Here is a 22,265-nt window from a genome sequence, read left to right as displayed (position 1 = left end):
AGTGATTTGGAACATTCTTTCATATGGGTGGATAGTTCCTATACATTTTGAGTTCTTCTCTTTCTTTAGAGACTTCTCTTTGAAGAAAATCTGGAATCAACTGTCTTTTCTCTGAAAGCTAAAAAGCCAGAAAAATCAGAATTTTTATTCTCCCCTGTTCTAAGATGAAGAGTTTTGAGAAATTAATCCCGGCCAAAGAAAAGAGTCTTTTGCAAAAGACTTTTAGCCTACATAACATAAAAACAAACAACTTTCCTAAATAAAAGTATAGGAGCATTGGGCAAAGAAAGAAGAAATAATAGGTATAAACACACATGCTTGCTTAAAGGCCTGGAGAGAGGGTTCTTTTATTTCTCTCTCTCTCTCTCTCTCTCTCTCTCTCTCTCTCTCTCTCTCTCTCTCTCTCTCTCTCTCTCTCTCTGTTTTTTCCCTGAGGCAATTGGGGATTAAGTGACTTGCCCAAGGTCAAACAGCCAGGAAGTGTTAAGTATCTGAAGTCACATTTGAACTCAGGTCCTGACGTCAGGGCTGGTGCTCTATCCACTGAGCCACTTGGCTGTCCCCTGTTTCTTTCTTATCTTCTGGAATCCCTCCAGTCTTCCAAGATAACTGGCACACCCCATGTTGTTTTACTCAGTTGGAGAAGGGGGGACTCACCTGACTTATGTGTAAATTTCTACTAAACATTGATTGACATTCTCTTTAAAACAAGGAAGGCCAGTTGATGAGGACACTCTCCATTTTTTTCTGAAAAAGTAAAAACATTACACATTCTCTTTTTTTTAAAAGGCTTGCCCAGTGAGAATGAAGTTCAAGTTCTCTGCTAGAAGTTATTGAATTAGGATAAGTTATTCACGTCAAAGAGGAAATGGATTTGACATAGATAATCTGTTTCTCACCCTTTCCTAGTTGAATAGAAAAGGGGGTAAAGTAAGGACACTATCCTCTACTTCCACTTATTTCTGAATACATTCAAATAGATTATGGCTCTCTGTACTGAACTAATTGGGATATGCATGTTTTGGTGGTAAGAACTTGGATGAGTTGTGTTATTCCTTAATGCCAGAATTGCTGTTCCTTAATGGATCAGGAGTCTTATGTTCAGAAACTTATAGGGTCAGATAAGCAGAAGGGAAGAAGGAAGGAGGAAGAAGAAAAATTAAATAGACAGATTGTGGGGAAAAATTGAAAAGAAAGTAATGGGAGAGAGGAAATAGGCAACTAGTAAAGATATAAGAGAAAAAGACAGCAATGAGACTGGACCAGCAATGGACCAGACTAACCCAGGGATAGTCTATAGACTATAAGACACAAAGAAAGAAATTAGGTAAGGCTGGAAAGGCAAATTGGAGAGAGGTTGTTATCTTTGTGCCAGGACTTTGTATTTATCTATAGATAAAAAGGAACTACTGAAGAGCAAAATATTACATATAGCAATTATCAACAATACATTAATGTACTATGTCTGCTGTATAGTTGATTAATCATGTTCAACATTTCATGACCCCATTTGAGATTTTCTTGGAAAAGATATGAGGGAAAGGAAAGGAGGACCCCTATTTCTCGGCACATAATCCCATGAGGTACAGTGTCCCCTGTAAAATGAATTTTACAGGCCCGAAAACCTAGATTGATAAATAAAAGGTTTATTGTAGAAATTTGGAAGTAAAGTTAAGTTAGAAAGATGCCAGGGCCAAAGGTGGGCAGGAACCCCTACATGGCTGGAAGGATACCATGTGTTGGCTGGAAGGGCTCCTGCAAAGAGGGCTCCAGCTTGGCCCTTTTTATATATTATGGGTGGTACCCCTAAGTTCTTCACAGTCTTTTCAGTTAGCTCAGATCAGGTGAGAGCTGGGAGAAGCTGAGCTGATGATGGTGGGGGCTGGGCCCAGATATTCCAGCCATGGGTTGGGCAATTAGAAAAGAATCTTAAAGGGACCTCAACCCTCATCAATACTGGAGTAGTTTGTCTTTATCTTCTCCAATTCATTTTACTGATGAGGAAACTGAGGGAAACAGGGTGAAGTGACTTACCCAAGATCACAGGACTAATAAGTGTCTGATGCTAGATTTGAACTCAGGTCCTCCTGATTCCAGGCTCAGTGCTCTATTCATTTTGCCACCTAATTGCCCCGGAATACTATAAGATGTGTTGTCGTTATTATTATCACTATTATTTTAGCAAACTGGAGAGATGTAAGAATTAGGGGAATATGGCATAGTAGAAAGAGCTCTATATTTGCAGTCAGAGAATTTGTGATCAAATCCTGTTTTTTTTCCCCCCTACTTATATAATCTCAAGCAAATTAGCTTTTCCATGATGTGTTTCTTCCTTTGTAAAAACCAAAATTAGACCAGGTAATCTCTAAAGTAAAACACAATTTAAAATCCATGATCTTTTAATAAATATCTTCTTGCATCAGAATAAACCAAAAAGATCCATGAGATGCAAAGAACTATTGAAAGTTGACCCAATCCATAGGACACTAGATAATCCTAGGACTTGTAATGCAGCACGGACAGTGACCAAAAGAAGGCAACAGAGACCAGTCAGCACTCATTGCAAAATCAACCCCTTGGATGATAGTTGTTATCAATTCGGAATATAGGAGACATACTATTTAATCCAATGCTTTGGGGTAATTAAGGGAAGGATGGGAGAAAAGTGTACTCTCTATGAGTTTACAAAAAAGTCACCAAATACATGCAGAAAGGCAAAAATTGCTAAAATTACAAACTAGAGAGCGAGCTAAAATGAAACAAACGAAAAAAGGCAAAGGGAAGGTGAAGTACAGGAAGCAGGAAAGCCAATGAAAACACAATGAAGCTGGAAGTCACCAAAAAATGCTATTAGTCATCTGATAATAATCACTACTCCCTCTTTCTTCTTCTTTAAAGTAGAGTTTCTTATCCTTTTTCCACTTACAACCCCTTTTCCCCTGAGAAATTTTACATGCCTTTTGAGTATATAGGTATATAAAATAGGTATACACACCAAATAACTACTGACAATAAATCATAATTTCACGACCCTCACATTCAGTTATGAGACTCCATATGGGGTTACTAACCATAGTTTAAGAAGATGAACTCTAAAGAATCTCCATCCTGGGACCCAAGTATGCTTAATGAACCAAGTTCAGTCCTAAATAGAGCATATTATTCAGTGAGAGGGGGTGAGGGTTTCTTAGCTCACCCCCAATAGGCTTGTTATGTGCCCTCATCATGGTGCTCCAAACAAAAATTGCTTAAGTTTCAGCCCATGTCTATAATGGGAAACTCCCCATATGGGGAGAAGTAAGATATTTATGTACTATGAGCTTAGTTTTGAACAGATTTTTATTCCCTACACACTGACTATTGAGGCAGCTAGATGGCGCCATGGAACTAGAAAGACTCAAACAGAGCCTCATACAAGTATGTGCGGCCCTGGGCAAATGACTTAACCTTGATTCTATACTATAGCTCTGTCTTTTGGTAAGACAGACCAGAACTTGAGTTAATCCTCTTTTTTGATGGTCTTCTAAAGCCAAGAATACTGAAGTAGTTGGTGAATACTCCCTTTGTATCTAGTCAGCTTTGATTAAAAACACAACAAAATAAAATAAACAACAACAACAAAAACTAAAAACCCCAAGGAAGTCTGATGGAACTCTCGCACTGACAATTTGACTTCCAAGCCTAGACCTGGGTATCTTAGGATCAATACAAATTCAACTACAACAACAACAAACAAACAACAAAAAGAAATAACAACAACAATAAAAACCCAGGGCCAAACTTGCTTAAGTGGTTTTACCTGCAAAGTGCATAGCATTTTTATGGTTCAGCAGAAAGAACATCCCTTTCACATGCTCATAAGAGCTATTGTCCATGCAAAAAAATCAGGGAAGAAAAGGGCAGAGGTAGATTCCTTCCCTTTCTAAAAAGAACTACTGAATCATCAACTCTTCCTGCTCAGTAACTGTTAAGGGGAAGATTTTTTCATTTTGAAGTAGTAGGCGTGGTGGTGGAGGTAATGTAGAATAGGGAGGAAAAGGAGGGGTAATAATAAATATAAGAATTATGATGATAACTAGCATTTATTTGGCACTTTAAAGTTTAGTCACATGCATAGTCAGATGGAGGAGTCAGTTATTTTGTTATTCCCCAAATTCTCAAGAGCTAAGCTGTCACATATTTTGGTACAGAATCAGAAAGGACAACATATTCTTTTCAATTAACTCTATAACAAGATAACAGATCTGCTTCAAGAGGCTTAATGATTCCTTTTTCAAGATTCAAAATAGCATGGACCCAATCACCTCCTTAAAATTTAAAAGTATGAGCCTAGATCCTGATCCAAAGTTATTTTTAACCTTTTTCTCAGTCATCTATGATGATGATTAAAAACTGCCACTGTCCTAGTGAAATTACAGAATCACAGAACCTCAGATTTGGAACAAGTATAAATGATCTAAAAAAACCATATAGTCTAACCAATTGCTAAATAAAAATTCCATTTACAAAAATCCCAAGAAATAATCACACAACCTTTGATTTAATAAACCATTATGACATATCAGCCTGTTCTGGTTTTGAACAGTGGAGCCAAATAGTACAAATCTTACTACTTCTTTCACATGACAGATCTTTAAATTCTTGGTGATAGCTAAAACAGGTTCCCCCAACATCTTCTCATCTCCAAGCCAAAGATCCTAATACAGTAACAGCTGAAGGAAATGGAAATAGTTAGCCTTACTCAAGAAATCCCCAATTTACCAAGGCCTTACCTAAAGAGTGGTGCCCATACAGGCATACAGTCCTTTATATGTTATTTGAATAAAACAGAATACAGTGAAACTATGGTCTCTCTTTTTCAGGAGAGTATGTTTCTCATTTTAATCTTATACTCCACTAATTTTGTTTATTCCCATGTAATGCTTTTGCCTCGTTGAGTATATCTATCTTCTTTATGTGTCTTAATCATCATCTCCATTGATCATTGAATTTTTAAGGCTATTATTTCACTCTTTATTTGCATCTTATTACAATTCCATAGAGCCACTGAAAAAATCATATCCTTTGCCACGTACTCCATATAAAAAGCAGGAATAGCACAATGATGGCTGAGACCAGGCTAAGACCCCCGGGGGCTTTTATGGGCAAGGCACTATGAAAACAATCTAGTCTGACAAACTCACTTTAAAAATAAATAAATGGAAACCCAGAGAATGAATTGAAACATGTTGGAAAAAAGAACTAAAATGAGTAGCAGGACTTCCAGGTCAAATTTTGTAAATGTTTCTTATTAATTATTTGATTGACTGATTCTTTTACCAATCCCCTATATGAGTTTAGGTAAAATAATATTTACTTTGTCTCTTTCCTCTTTAGCAAACTGGAATCATGGACATTTGTTTTGATAACTACAAACAGTTGTTATGAATATTAAATAGAATAACATACATCCTTTGAAAGACATAAAAGATTACAAATACAAAGATTCATCTATGTGATGAGAATCCTCAGTGGGCTTTTAATATCATATCTACTAATTCTAGAGAATTAGGCAGAATATTTATTTTTTCTTGAAATGCTTTGTTTTTTTTTTCAATAGTATTTTATTTTTCTAAATACACGTAAAGATATTTTTCAGCATTCATTTTTGTAAAACTTTGTGTTCTAAATTTTTCTCCCACTTTCCCTTACCTTCCTTTTCTCTAAGACAGCAAGTAATGTGATACAGGTTAAATATGTGCACTACAGGCAGAATATTTATTCCAGCATATTGTAGATCAGTATTGTAAGAACAAAACTAATATTATCATATATTTATTTGAAAGAGAAAAAATTAAATAGACTATTTGGCTCTTTACTTCCCTTTTTTGGTTCTTTCTCTAATTTATGGGATGTATTCCTTTATCTACAGCTCCACACACACTCCCTTTATACACACATTCAGTGGCCTCATGGTTGTTGGATCTAGGTTTAGATCTGGAAGGAATTCATCATTCATCTGGTGCCAACTCTCTTTTTTACAGACAACAAAACTGAGGCCCAAAGTGGTTAAGTGATTTACACAAGGTCATACAGGTTAGGATTTGAACCAAAGTGTTCTGATAAGTCTTTTAGAAATTGGCTGGATGATTGTTAGGTGCTAAGTCACTGAAATGAATAGAGACAATAATTATTTAATTTAGCATGGTTTAGTATGATTAATGCGACACTACAAGGAGATGTTATGATCCAGAACTTGAAACATGGTACTGAGTGGAATTGAGGAGACACTGGTTAAATCTAGTTTAGCATTGATTTAATCCTACAACAAATAATGGTTTCCTCATGATATAATGATTGGTGTATACTCAGTGTGGAACATATAAGCAAGAAGCTCTCAGGACCAGAGAGAACGTCAGGGAACTTCGGGAGAGGACCTCAGAAGATTCGGTCAAGATTCATTCCCACTTCCACCTTTGTGCTGGCTGGAGACATAGGGAAGACGAGAGGCTGAAGCTGTCAGAGACAAAGGACTAGGAGCAAGAGTTCTCCGGAACCAAGGAGAGAGGAAGGCCTCCAGAAAACTAGCTGAGCCCCAAGTGAAGGAGATAAGATTTTGGAAGAGACAATAAAGGATTTGAACTTTAACTCCTGGCTGCATTTGAGGTGATTATTGAAACTGAACTGAAACTAAGGCTTCCTCCAGAAGCTCCCCAAGAAACCTGCTCCCAGAGAACGATTACAATTTAGAGAAGAGAACACTACAGATAACCTACAGGGACTGGTCCCTGAATGAGGAAATAGAAAGGGAAAAATCATAATGTATTTATTGGACATTAATATAATAGAAAAATAATCACTTCTCTCACCTTGAAGGCTTCTACTGTGCAATTTTCAAAGTTCCCTGTTATGTGTAATTCTCTGCTATTTGGGCCATTCCTCCAAATTCTGTGGATTTGTACTGTTGTGCTACAGTTTTCCTAAATTGTTCTGCCTCAGTTTCCTTGAACTGATCTACCTCATTTCCTTGAATTGTTCTGCCTCAATTCCCCTGGTTGCAATCCACCTTCCTGACTATTAGGACTGAGATAATTAGGGCTGTAGAGATCTGGCATTCCAAAAAATAAAATTCCAGATGTCCTATCTCAGATACCTATTTGGTACCCTCTATCTCTAAATTCCAGACTTTCTGTCTTTAACTAACTACTCCCAGTTTAACAAAATTTATGGTCCTCACCCCACTCCCCATCAGAACCGGATTGATGGTCATTCCTTGGAAATTCCCACCTTTTACCAATGCTCGGACTCCACCCCTTGTCTTTGTCTACCCTGATCGCTTAAAGCCATGTATATAAAAATCATTGGAATCTCACATGCAATGATGCTGGTGCTGCTGCTGAATGCTTTAAGACATCAGCCCTGGGACCAAAATGGATCTATTGGTTCCAGAAAATCTCTCCCTCTCAGAAATCCAAATAAAATATTAAAACTCTCTAATCTCTATCTTGCCTCAGTTACTTTGGCATTACAGTATCTTTCTTGAGTCCCATAAATGACATATATCCCACCATAGGAGAATTTTTAAATGAAATGCTTTCTTTTGTAATACATCATGAGGGAACACATTATTATGATAAACATAGGCAAAAGAAAAATAGAAATCTCTTCTTCATGCCTTCTAATTTTTCCCAAATATCTTTTACAGGCAATGGAATTTTGGAATGCTACCACCATCATGGAGTTCCAACTCCTAGGCTTTCAGAGCATCTCTGAGTGGCAAAAGTTCCTCTTTGTCATCTTCTTATTCTTCTACATTTTGACTGTAATTGGTAATATTGTAATCATTGTAGTGGTGACTCAGGATCACCATCTACATTTACCTATGTATTCCTTCCTCAAAAACCTTTCTTTTTTGGAGATCTGGTACACTACCACCATCATTCCTCTTCTTTTGGCCAATCTGCTTTTTCAGGGCTTGTCTATCTCTTTCTCAGCATGCATGACCCAACTTTATTTTTTTGTTTTCTTTGGTGCTACTGAATGCTTTCTCCTGGCCATGATGGCTTATGACCGTTATCTAGCTGTCTGTAACCCTCTTCACTACTCTACTCTAATGAGCTCTGAGATTTGCAACAAGTTGGTGGTGGGATCCTGGATGACTGGGATTGGTACTGGCTTTTTGCCTGCCTTAATGATCTCCAAATTGAATTTCTGTGGACCAAACCAAATCAATCATTTTTTCTGTGACCTCCCACCCCTAATGCAGCTTTCCTGCTCCAGTTCATTCATCACTGAAATTACAATCTTCATCCTGTCAATTGCTGTATTGTGTATCTGTTTTCTTCTTACTCTGGTCTCTTATGTATTCATAGTGTCATCAATCTTGAATATTCCTTCAGTCTCTGGTCGAATGAAGACATTCTCTACATGTGGCTCCCACTTGGCTGTAGTCACTATTTACTATGGGACCATGATTTCCATGTATGTTCGCCCCAATACCCATCAGTCACCTGAACTCAACAAGATCATTTCTATATTTTACACAGTAGTTACACCCCTACTAAATCCTGTCATTTATAGTCTGAGGAACAAAGACTTCAAAGAGGCTCTTGGAAAAGTCCTCAAAAGGAAGTGTGTTATATATAGTGTGTGAGTAAAAATAGTATATTACTTTGTAACATAAGGTCCTTGAGGGCAGGGCCATCTTTTACCTCTTTTTACATCCTGAGCACTTAGCATAGTGCCTGACACATAGCAGGTTCTTAATAAATGTTTATTGATTGATAGAAAGGAAAGGTGAACAAGAAAAATTCAAATGACTAGTCACTAAAACTGTTGTTAGCCAGAGAACCTTCCCTTCTTGGATAAATGTTTCTTCAGATGTCCCTTCCAATAGGAAACTCTTCAAAGACTATATAGCATATACAGAAGAAGAGAGATCTCTCTGAATGGAGAGAACTTTCATATTGACAAAATCACAAATCCATACCAAAAACGTACTTCACTTTGGGAGTCTACATTTACACATCTCACACAGTCTAGAACAGTAGTCCTCAAACTTTTTAAATAGAGGGCCAGTTCACTGTCCCTCAGACTGTTGGAGGGCTGGACTATAGTATAAACAAAAACTATGAACAAATTCCTATGCATGCTGCATATATCTTATTTTGAAGTGAAGAAACAAAAGGGGAACAAATACAATATTTAAAATGAAGTAAAGTTAAATCAACAAACTTACCAGTATTTCAATGGGAATATGGGCCTGCTTTTGGCTAATGCAATGGTCAATGTCTGGTTCCATATTTGTCACTGCTAGTCGTAACAAGTGATGCAAGTGTTTATGCATTAGTCTCAGAGGAGAGAGATGCATAGAAATTATGAAGGCTGCTTGACTTGAATGCATCTTTCAGAGAGTCACAATTCTGCAGTTCAGCCAGTTCCATTTGGTAAATTGTATCCACATTTTCAATGTCAATAGAAAATGGGTTATGGAAAAGCTGTATGTCCTGTTCATGGAGATGAAGTTCTTTAAATCTAAATTGGAACTCCTTATGCAATTTTTCCAATGAACCCACACATGTTTTGTTTGGGAATACAATCAGCGGTTTTTCGGCTAATAAATTTTGAGTTGTGAGGAGATGGCAAAAGTTTTCCTCCTTCACTTATTTAATGAGGAGGCTTAATTTTACTTCAAATGAGTTGACATGTGATTGCATATCACAGATGAGCTTCCCCTTTCCTTAAAGTTGCATATTGAAATTGTTGTGTAGCTCTGTGGCATTTGTCAGAAAGGCAAGGTGCCATTTCCATTCTGCATCATTGAGCTCTGGTACTTCTTTGTTTTTTGAAAGCAGAAAAGTTGTAATCTCTGGAAGTAAGTCATAGAAGCATTTCAAAACTCTCCTTCGACTCAGCCAACAGAACATCTTCATACTCAACATTTAGCTCAGACAGAAATTCCTGAAATTGTCTGTGATCTATTGTATTAGCTCTAATGAAGTTAATACAAGTTACCACAATTTTCCTAACAGAGTCCCACTTCAGTGATTTACTACACAGCTCTTGTTGGTGGATAAGGCAGTGTATGGCTATTGGATGAGAATGGTTATGTTTGTCCATCTCTTGGTTAATGCGAGCAATTACTCCTTTCTTAGACCCCACCATGCTAGGGGCACCATCAGTTGCCACACTGGCTAGTTTAGGCTAGTCCAGCTCCAAACCATTCATAGTTTGGCAAACCTTTTCATAGATATCTTCTCCTATAGTTGTTCCTTTGATGCTTTGCAGTGCAGCAAGCTCTTCTATAACTTCAAAATAATCATTCATCCTACGAATAAAAATTAGAAGTTGTACAAAATCACCAACATCATTGCTTTCTTCGAGTGCCAAGGAAAAATATGAATTTTTTTTTTGGTGGAGTTTAGCAAATGCTGATGCAGATTGTCTCCCATTTCTTCAATCTTCTGTGTAATTGTAGGTCCTGAAAGACTCACTGTACTAAATAAGTCGGCCTTCTCTGGACACATCTTTTTGCAACAGAAAGAAGGCATTCTTTAACAAATTCTCCCTCCACGAATGGTCTGCCAGTGTGTGCTATTAGCTTGGCAACTTGAAAACTTGCTCTCAGTGATGAAATATTTAGCTGGCTGCTTCTGCTTCACAAAAATATTTTGCTGAGTTGTCGATGTATTTTTCAGTTTTAATATTTTATCTTTTCTCACTTCTCCAACCAATCATATTTATCTTATGTTGAGTTTCATAGTGTCAACACAAATTATATTCTTTGAACACAGACACTATATTCTGGCATATCAGACATACAGCTCTTTCCTTATCAGTACAAGGAAAAAGTAATCATAAGTACATGAAAAAGTAATCATAAGTCCACTGTTCTTTGAATATTCTGCACTCCAAGTCAATTTTTCTTTTTCTTGACATCATTATTTCTAAGAGATTCCAAATTACTATTAGTAAAATACATACATACATATATCTATATCTATATCCATATATATAGATATAGATATAGATATAGATAGATATAGATATACAGCACTACAAAAACAATATACCAGCAATAACTGTGCCCACACAGAGACATACAGACTGCCATGCCCAACTTCCTCCAAGCTGCCTCTGCACTGTGATGCCTCCATTTCCCGCACTCTCTCTCCTGCTTCAGACCTTCACTGCACACAAGTCACTGCTCAGGAAGCCCTCCCAAATGCCCTGGGATCTGAAACCTGGGATCAATTCTTATGATCCAGTGCTGCAGGATCATGCGTGCTACACTCGTAATTTAGCATAATCGCAGGCAAGACTGTGCAGATATGTATATAACTGCACGATATATTGTATGTGCAGAATGAGCTTCAGTGACAAATCATACATTGGAGCCTCTGGGGGATGTTGTCATGTGACTTGAAGCTGCACAAGTGTATGGGGACCTCAGGATACTCAGGATAAGTGGGGGGGAGGGCACTAAGATCAGACCCCCAGTGATTATAAGGTGATGACATGTGTTAGCAATATTCTATCTCTTTATGAAACTACAGAACATATACACAATGATAAAACTGATGACCACAGCAGCCAAACATAAGGTAACTATGGATACAGGACCATGGCCTAATACCAGGAGTGTCACTCTGAGTAACAATAGAAGTCAGTACCGCAACATGCACTAGAGAGGAAGCCATTACATTGTCATTTCAGGATAATGACAATGATAGAGTCAAGCTGGGACTTATAGTACTAACTGTTACTATTCCCACTCACCGAGCCGTCAGTTCTCCGTCTTTTGCATCTCTCTCCCTTCCCCACATCATACACCCCAGCCTGGGAACTCACCTCACCTTGGTACCACCTCACACTCTGTCTCCGCTGCCTTAGCCAGTGCCAGAAGTGTGCGTTGCTAAAGCGAGTTTAGGTGGAGCATTACTTCTGGTCTGATTTTGCCATAACCTGGTAGGCCGCATAAGCATCCTCAGTGGCCGCATCTGGCCCACAGGCCGTAGTTTGAGGACCTCTGGTCTAGAATACCCTCGGAGGGGAATAAAATGTTTCTAAACAGAGTGAACTTGAACTCTATAGCACTTATCAAAATAGTTGTCCTAGCTGTCAGAAAAAAACGAAATATTTGTAGAATGATGCCTTAGAATCTTAGGACTTTGGAGATAGAAGGCATTTGAGAATTCAGAAATAAACTTAGAATCAAAAGATTTGGGTTCAAAAGTTTTAATTTGTATTTGATTAGCTACCTGGATGGTATAATAGAGCAAGTTGCTAAAACAAAGCCAATTTCATCTGTGGATTTAGGTTACTGTGACTTAGAGGGCATCTAGGTGGAGCCATATTGAATAGAATGCCTCGTCTTGAGACAAGTGATTCTCATCTTCTGAGTTCAAATCTGAACTCAACACTGACTGAGCTGTGTTATCCTGGGCAAGTCACTTAACCCTGATTACCTCAATTTCCTATATGTAAAATGAGCTGGAGAAGGAAATTCTCTGCCAAGAAGACCCCAAACAGGGTCATAATGAGTCAGAACATGACTGAAAAATGACTGAACTACTTAGAACCTCTACCTCACAGCATTACTATGAATTTTAAAAGTCATGCAAAAAAAAAAACCAAAAAAAAAAACAATCTTCTATTTGTAAAATGTCATGTGTACTCTAATCTATACATCTTAAATTTTAGGAAATATGTGGCTAATTTTCTTCTAATTTTTTAACAAAGTAGAAGAATATCATGAAGCCATATTTATCACTCACTGTTATAATTCATCATTTTGATACAGTTGTCAGGCACTTAGTTTATCAAAAGACCATGATAATAAAACCTTGATTTATGTACTCCTCAAATTAACTGATTTTGGAATTAGATAACCCAACACAACTTCATCTCAAGTAATTTAAATGTACCTCCACACAGTCTTACTCAGTATCTAAATGGTACAATGGTTAATGCAATGGGCCTGGAGTCCATAAGACCTGAGTTCAAAGCAAACCTAAGACATTTAATTGCTGTGTGACCCTGAGCAGATCATTTAACTTCTATTTGCCAGAATTCCTCAGCTGCAAAGTGGGAATAATAACAGCACCTATCTTGCATGATTGTTGTGAAGATTAAATGATATAATATTTGTAAGTGCCTGGCAATATTAGGTATTATATAAATGCTTATTCCCTTCTATTTCTCCCTACTCTGATGCCTCATTGTGACATAGAGTAGGTCCTGAACTCTCAAAGGTCATATCTACATATTATTAGTTTTGACAGACCCTACCATTCTGGAAAGGATACCAATTTGACTTCTGCTACAGTTTGTTTTCTAAAGACTAAGCTAGTTAACTAAATAAAAGTACATCAATAGTAAACTGACCACACACCATGAATAATTTGATCATGAAAACAAGAAAAATAGAAAATGGCTTTCAATATTGCTCTTTTCCAATTTTGTAGTGATGATGGCAAAGTGGAGAGAAATGGGGTAAAGAGTGCTAAAAACCAAACATTTGTATACAATCAATAAGCTTCAGTTGGATCAGCAATACTTCGAGTGCTAGATCCTTGTCCAATAATCAACACATTGTATAGCACATTGTATTTCTGGAGAAACTGAACCATATCAATTTTGATATTCTTACTATAAATAAAACTAGAAAAAGGAAATTGTAGCTAAATGGAAAGATGACTTTAGTATTTCTTAGAGAAGGATTTGGAAAGGAATTGATAGAATAGATTTTATAAAAGAACAAAAAATATAATTTCAAGGAATATTTTGTTGTCCAGTACTAGTGATAATTGGGAAAATATGAAAATGATTTGTGCTCTTGCCTTACTTGCTGAGAATGAAGAGACAGAAAAAGTCTACTGGCAATTTGATAAGATCTTATAAAGTAAATCAATATACTGATATTTGGCAGATTCAATGAAAAGGTAAAAGGTGAAGATGAGGAAATATATTTGTGAAAGTATTATTCAGGAAAAAGAAAGAATGAAGATTTGTGAATTACACAGAAGTCTCTTGCTTTTATATTATTAAATTATTACTTCAAAATATTGAATAATTAAATGAAAAATGTAAGACATATGTTCTCACTGCACGTATTTGTTGATTATAAATAAGAATTTGGTCCAATAGAACAAATCAGTATCTTAAAGACTCTCACTCAACAAAATATCTTCTATCCACACATCAAAATCATTCAATATTCCTTGAAAAATATATTAATTTTCAAATATTGATAATACAATTTAATATGAAACTATCCTACTGATTAAATATCCTCTCTCCTTTCAAATGAAATGAAGAATCATAAGTCACAATTTGGGGCATAATTTTTCAAAATATTATGATGTCATCCAATCTCTATTATGTCTCCCAACGTTCTGTCTGTACACTCTCTGTTATCTCCCTATGCTATCTCTGTATATTTCTCTCTGTGTGATCTTATAATTTCTCTGTAGATAGTTCCCAAATCTAGATCCAGCACTAACCTTTCTCCTAAGCTTCAGTCTTATATTATCATTATATTACATTAACTACCTATTAGAAATGTGAAACTAAAGGTGCAATGGGCACCTCAAGTTCAATTCATGCAAAAAAGAGCTTATTATCCTCTTCCACAAAACCCTCTATTTTTCTTGTTACTTTTAAGAACACTATCACTCTCCCAGGCACCCAGACTTCATATTTACTTCTCATATCCATTTTGTTGTTAAATCGTGTCATTTCTTCCTTAGCAACATATGTATATAGGTTCTCTTTTCTTCATTCACATAGCAACCAAGATATAGATTCTTATCATCTCAAATCTAGATTGTAACAATAACATTCTTTTACCTTACCTATTCCAAACCACCCTCCATTCAGTTGTCAAAGCAATTTTCCTAAAGCTCAGATTGGTTTGAGTGGGTTATATGCAACTCAATACTATTCCCCCACTCAATAAACATCAGTGACACCCTATCTTTTAGAATGAAATATAAAATTCAGTTTTAATTAGTGAAGGACTTTAGTCTGACTTCTTCCTGCCTTTCCAGTGTTATAATTCATTCCCCTTCAAGTACTCTATAATTCAGTAGTATTTTTTTTCTGTTCCTCTATCTCAACCCTGAATCATTTTATTAGCTCTAACACATTCATGTAACATCCTTCCTACTAATCTCTGTCTTCTGGATTAATTTCAAATCACATCTTCTATATGTCTTTCCTAGTCACTTTCAGTAGTAGTATATTCCCTCTTGAATCACCTTCCATCTATACTGTTGTTGTTTGTCCTTCATTCTGGAAGAGAACCGTGACATCAGGGAAGGGATGCCATGACATGTAAGTGAATTTGGATTTAAGTGAGGGAGGGATGTGCAAGATCACTTGCCTCACTTTCCTCTCCAGAGCCATCTGGGTCCAGTGGCCAGATATAGATCAGGATAACTGTAGCTTGTTCAGGGAATGATGGCAATGGAAAACTTGGCCTTTTAAAGCTAAGGTCTTCAACAAGTCTCAGTTTGAATGAAGCCAGACCCATTTTAGTGATTAAGGTTAGATAGAAATTGAGGCCCAAAAAATGTTCTTTTTCACCTAATTAAAACAAACAAACAAACAACCCAAAACACTAAGTAAATAAACCTGGGAAAGTAAGATCCTTGGGGTTTCTGACCAAAATGGTTGCTATTTGCATCACTCTAAGTCAATCAAGCAAGGTACACATCATCTATGTACATAGCTATCTGCATGTTGTCTCCCCTTTAGAAAGTGAGATCCTCCAAGGCAGGGACCATATTTTTGCCTTTCTATGTATCACCACCACTGATCCCAGTGCCAGGGCTCATAATAAGCTTTTAATATAATGTTTACTAATTAACTGATTTATTCATTCCCTACTATGTTCAAGAAATTATGTTAAGCTCTATGAAGGATATATGGTCAAGTGATCTCAGTGCCATAAAGACTTGAGTTTAAGACTTGCCTGTGACACAAGCTGTCTGTGTGACCTTATTTTTTCAATTGCTCCAGGCAATACTTTAAATTTAAAAGAAGGTGCTCATATGCACAGCTGAATTTAACCCCTCTTGGCATGAAGGAAAATGGGAAGTGTTTTTTTTAATCTGGAAGGAGGTAGTGAAGCATCATAGAAAAAGCCTAGTAAATTTTGACCTCCTCAAAGAGAGACCGAGAGTAGACATATGCACTGGCAAATGGATGGTACTGCTACTACAAAATCATTTTTAGCACTTGCAACTGTCTTGTTCACTGACTGCTTAAGAAGTGTCTATTAATATTTTTAACATGTTTAACATACATTGAATTACTTACCATCCTTGAAAGGAGGTGGGAGAAAAGGGGGAAATTTTGGAAAACAAGACTTTGCAAGGGTTAATGTTGAAAAATTATCCATGTATATGTTTTGAAAATAAAAGGCTTTAATTTTTTAAAAAAAAGTGTCTGTTAAAGGAAAAGATAATAATAAATGTCAGACGAGATGTGGGAAAACTGGGACACTAATACATTGTTGGTAAAGTTGTGAACTGATTCAACCATTCTGGAAAGCAACATGGAACTATGCCCAAAGAATTATCAAACTTGCATACCCTTTGATCCAGCAGTGTCTCTACTGGATCTGTATCCCAAAAAGATCATAAAAAAGGGAAAAGGACTCACATGTGCAAAAATGTTTATAGCAGCCCTTTTTGTAGTGACAACAAACTGGAAACTGAGTGAATGTCTATAGTTGGGGAATGTCTGAATAATTATGGCATATGAATGTAATTGAATATTACTGTTCTGTAAAAATAATCAACAGTATGATTTCAAAAAGAACTGAAGAGACTTACATGAACTGATGCTAACTGAAGTGAACAGAACCAAGAGAACATTGTACACAGCAACAACAAAATTATGCAATGATCAATTCTGATGGATGTGACTCTTTTCAACAATGAAGTGATTCAGGCCAATTCCAATAGACCGGTGATAGACAGAGCCATCTATATCCAGGAGTACTGTGAAGACTGAATGTGTATTACAACATAGTATTTTTGCCCTTTTGTTGTTGTTTGCTTGCTTTTTGTTTTTCTTTCTTATTTTTTTTCCTTTTTGATCTGATTTTTCTTGTGTAGCATAGCTTTTATGAAAATATGTATAGAAGAATTGCATATGTTTAATATATATTAGATTACTTGTTTTCTGGGGGAGCGGATGGGAGAAAGGAAGGGAGAAAAACTTTGGAAGAAGTTTTGCAAGGTGAATGTTGAAAACCATCTTTAGATATATTTTGAAAATAAAAAGCTATTATTTAAAATAAAACAAAATTTAAAAGGGTATTGGCACACTAAAAAAAGTACCTGATGCTGAGATACCACTACACACTTCTCAGATTGGCTAAGATGACGGGAAAAGACAAGGGCAAATTTTAGAGGGGATATGGGAAAATAGGGGCACTAATACATTGTTGGTAGAATTGTGAACACATCCTGACATTCTAGAGAGCAATTTGGAATTATGTTCAAAAAGTTATCAAACTATGCATATCCTTTGACCCAGCAGTTTTTCTATTGGGCCTATATCCGAAAGAGATCTTAAAGGAGGGAAAAGAACCCACATGTGCAAAAATGATTGTGGCAGTCCTTTTCATAGTGTCAAAAAATTGGAAACTGAGTGGATGCCCATCAGTTGGAGAATGGCTGAATAAGTTATGGTTATATGAATGTTATAGAATATTATTGTTCTATAAGAAATGATCAGGAAGATGATTTTAGAAAGATCTGGACTTACATGAAGTGATGCTAAGTGAAATGAACAGAGCCAGGAGATCATTGTACATGACACCAATATTATACGATGGTCAATTCTGATGAAGATGACTTTTTCCAATAATGAGATGATTGATGACACTTCCAATGATCTTATGATGAAAAGTCATCTATACCCAGAGAGAGGACTGTAGGAACTGAATGTGGATCACAAATACCATTCTCACTCTTTTTGTTGCTGTTCACTTACATTTTGTTTTCTTACTCCTTTACTTTCTTTTTTTGATCTGATTTTTTTTGTGTGCAGCAAAAGAATTACAAAAATATGTTTACACATATTGGATTTAACATATATTTTAACATTTTTAACATATATTGGATTTCTTGACATCTAGGGGAGGGAGTGGAGGAAAGGAAGAGAAAATCTGAAACACAAGGCTATTCAAGGGTCAATGTTGTCAACTATCCATGCATATGTTTTGAAAATAATAAATAAATAAATAAAAATAAAAAATTATCCATCATTAAAAAATGTCCTGGTAGCCTGAATTACCTTCCTGGTGTGATGTGGAATCCAGTGAAATTATCCACTCTGTACCTTTTCTCTCCTCCCAATCTCTATCACTGCTCAGAAAATGGGCATTTCTTATCTTCAGAAGTTCCCTATTCTCTTTGTACTTCATTTATTTGTTGTCTCTGTTTTCATAATGTTTTTTTTTCCCCAGATAAAGAAAAGCTGGATTTTATTGCATTCTGAGTCAGTGCTCTAAATAGAATAAAACCATGGTGGTGAGGCAAGATACAAGGAAAAAGTAGAAGAGAAATGGAAACTAGTTATCTTAGACTTAATTATCAACCTATATTAAGCATTAATTCTCATGTCACAAAAAGAGGTTTCATATGGAAAGTTTCATACTGAGAGCTCCCTCACCAAAGAAATCATAGATCTTATTTAAAAAAAAAAAACACTCTAATTCTTATCCTCTAGGAGTTTCATGTCTATTAGGGAAAATAATCTAAATGAATAAATGAATCACCTATGTGACATAATAGATAGAGCACTGGATCTGGAGTCAATGAGTTGAAATTTGGCTTTAAGACACACCAACTATGTGATTCTGGACACATCACTTAACCTCTATCTACCTTAGAAGTCTTATTTATAAAATAGGAATAATAACAGCACCTATGGCCAGGGTAGTTTTGGTGATTAAATGGAATATGTTTAAATCACTACACAACCCTTAAAGTGCTGTAGAAATATTCTGACAATGGTGGTAGTGGTGTTCTGTTATTTTTGGTCAACAAAGAAATAAAAACAAAATCATCATTCATTCCAAAGACACATTGAAAACCTGTAAGAGGCTCTGGACCTGAACCTCCTGGGGGATAGTTGAGACGCCTTTGTGTCAGGACCCGCCCGAACCTGGATCTGTCACCGTGACAACTGACTCAGTAGGATCTGGGTGGGTGCAGGGGAGGCACAGTAAGGATTGGCTCCGCCTTCGGGGAGGAATCAGGGAGGAGTCCAAACTCTAACGGGAAAAATGCAAAAAAGATAAATGGGCTATAAAAGAGCGAGCACGGAAGGGCTGGGGGAAACACAGCTGACTTGTAACTCCAATAAACATCACTGTGTTCTATCTACCTCGGCTCTCTGTCTGGTGATTCCCTCCTCCCGTCTCCAGGAGGAGGGCCGGAGACGTCCGAAGCCCCGTCAGGTCGGGGAAGCTGGAAGAGGCAGTCACTGTTGAGGTTTCCTGTGAAAGGACCTGGCCCCTAACAAAAACCTACAGTGTTAAAAGCACTATACTAGATGTTATGGGGGTTATTAAAAATTTAAAAAGAATTATATAATTTTTGTCTTCCAAGAGTTTAATGTCTAAAAGACAAATGAGCACACAATTAAGACCAAACCCAAAAAGTTTTATAGAAGTTTGTAATGTTCCGGTTGTTTTTCTGGAGGTCTCAGGATCAGTCTTCGTTTTAGCAGAGTAATCACCACTAGAGTAGCCAAGGATAAAGTCAAAATTCTTTATTATCTACTTCAAAGTCTAGTTTCCTTGTCTGGGTCCCGGGACAGCTTTCTTTCTTTCTTTTTCTTTTCTTTTTCTTTCTCTCTCTCTTTTTTTTTTTTTAATAGTTTTTATTTACCATATATATTCATGGGTAATTTGACAGCATTGACAATTGTCAAACCTTTTGTTCCAATTTTTCCCCTCTTTCCCCCCCCCCACATAGAAGGTTGACCAATACATGCTAAATATGTTAAAGTATAAATTAAATACAATATATGTATGCATGTCCAAACAGTTGTTTTGCTGTACAAAAAAGAATCGGACTTTGAAATAGCGTACAATTGGCCTGTGAAGGAAATCAAAAATGCAGGCGGACAAAAATAGAGAGATTGGGAATTCTATGTTGTGGTTCATACTCATTCCCCAGAGTTCTTTCACTGGGTGTAGCTGGTTTAATTCATTACTGCTCTATTGGAATTGATTTGGTTCATCTCATTGTTGAAAATGGCCACATCCATCAGATTTGATCATCATATAATATTGTTGTTGAAGTATATAATGATCTCTTGGTCCTGCTCATTTCACTCAGCATATAAGTCTCTCTAGGCCTTTCTGAAATCATCCTGTTGGTCATTTCTTACAGAACAATAATATTCCATAACATTCAAATACTACAATTTAGTCAGCCATTCTCCAATTGATGGGCATTCTCTCAGTTTCCAGTGTCTGGCCACTACAAAGAGGGCTGCCATAAACATTCTTGCACATACAGGTCCCTTTCTCTTCTTTAAGATCTCTTTGGGATATAAGCCCAGTAGTAACACTGCTGGGTCAAAGTTGTATAACTTTTTGAGCATAATTCCAAATTGCTCTCCAGAATGGCTGGATGTATTCACAATTCCACCAACAACGCATCAGTGTCCCTGTTTTCCCACATCCCCTCCAACATTCCACATTATCTTTCCCTATCATTCTAGCCAATCTGACAGGTGTGTAGTGGTATCTCAGAGTTGTCTTAATTTGCATTTCTCTGATTAGTAATGACTTGGAGTATCTTTACATATGGCTAGAGATAGTTTCAATTTCTTCATCTGAAAATTGTCTGTTCATATCCTTTGACCATTTATCAATTGGAGAATGGCTTGATTTCTTATAAAGTCAATTCTCTATATATTTTGGAAATGAGACCTTTATTGGAACCTTTGACTGTAAAAATGTTTTCCGGGTCAGCTTTCTTGAGGTCCTCCAGAATGTGTCTTGGTTTCTGTGGGGGAGTCAGAAAGACCATCACCTTTTTTGTCTCTCTCCGAGTCTGTCTCCAAGGCCTTTCCATGTCTGTCTCCCAGCCTTTCTGAGTCTCTTTGGCTCAGACAGGCCTTGGTCTCAGTGGAGAAATGAAGGAGGACAGGCCTGCCACCAAGGTGGTGTGAGATGGAATGAATGAATCTGACTGAGTTTGTCTCAGCTTAGATACTCTATTATAATTACATTATTATAGGTGTGAATCTTGTAGAATAGATGTCAATCTTGTAGAACTATATTAAGTACTAAGTACGTGTACTGAATTAGAGAACTATTAATCACCATGCTAAACTAAATAACCATTGTCTTATCAATTCCCCTGAGTTAGCACCTTGTAACAATCCTTGTTTCAAGTACAGAATTCTGGCCCATAATAGTAGTTCAAGATAAAGGGCTCAAATCTACACAATATGTTCTTCTAAGAGCTCAGAAAAAAATATATATATACATATTTTTTTTACTGGAGATCAATAATAATAATAAAATATGTGGCATTAGATATTCAAGTGTGTATAAAACTTTTATAAAGAGAATATATACAATCTTTACCTTATAATTAAGCAGTTCGATTGGCTATGCAATAAAATCTATGGCCTACTATACTTTTATTATGCCCTGAAAAATTTTTAATACTGGTAATCACCTCTGCCTTCCTAGCTTTTACTTTCACACTGGTGAATGTTGCTGGTAAAAGTTAAAGACCTGTTCTGTTGGATACACTAAAAATTTAATTTATTGAACCTCAATTGTGCCCTCACCACTGAATGTCATTTCTTTAATTCATTTTTGATTGGATCTCTACTACTGTCCCAGTAAGGCTATGTCAAATCTTTCTCTTTCCTAGTATCTCTTTTCATTCCCTCTTAGTCCAAAACTTCTTTACATTTTTCACTTCTGCTTCCCTCTTTCCCTCCAGTTCTTAATTGCAAAATATATCTATTGTATTTCTGCACTAGATCCCATACTTGACATTTATCCTAAGAATTTTGCCTCCTTTCTGTTTCATTTTCAATCTCTCCTTATATACTTGTTCCTTGATGCCTGTCCTTAAAAGCTTTTCTTTGACCATTCCTTCATGTTATAATATTATATCTCTTTTTTTATTTCTAAACTTCTAGTGAAAATAAGCTACACTGGCCACCTTCATCACTTATTATCCACTCATCCTTTCTTGGCATCATAATTGTTTTAATTATACTTTCAAATG

At 36.5% G+C, this 22,265-nt stretch overlaps 1 protein-coding gene across 1 annotated transcript; it reads left to right on the top strand.

Moving 5' to 3' along the window:
* The first annotated feature begins 7,687 nt into the window (after positions 1 to 7,687).
* On the top strand, positions 7,688 to 8,632 carry OR11L1 (olfactory receptor family 11 subfamily L member 1). The gene has a single exon (XM_074265458.1). The coding sequence runs from the start codon at positions 7,688 to 7,690 to the stop codon at positions 8,630 to 8,632; it is 945 nt and encodes a 314-aa protein (XP_074121559.1).
* Positions 8,633 to 22,265: the final 13,633 nt, after the last annotated feature.

This window comes from Sminthopsis crassicaudata, chromosome 4, assembly GCF_048593235.1.
Source record: "Sminthopsis crassicaudata isolate SCR6 chromosome 4, ASM4859323v1, whole genome shotgun sequence".
In the NCBI taxonomy this organism is placed as follows: domain Eukaryota; kingdom Metazoa; phylum Chordata; class Mammalia; order Dasyuromorphia; family Dasyuridae; genus Sminthopsis; species Sminthopsis crassicaudata.
Note: the sequence above shows the minus strand (reverse complement) of the source record. Positions and strands in the feature narration are given on the sequence as shown.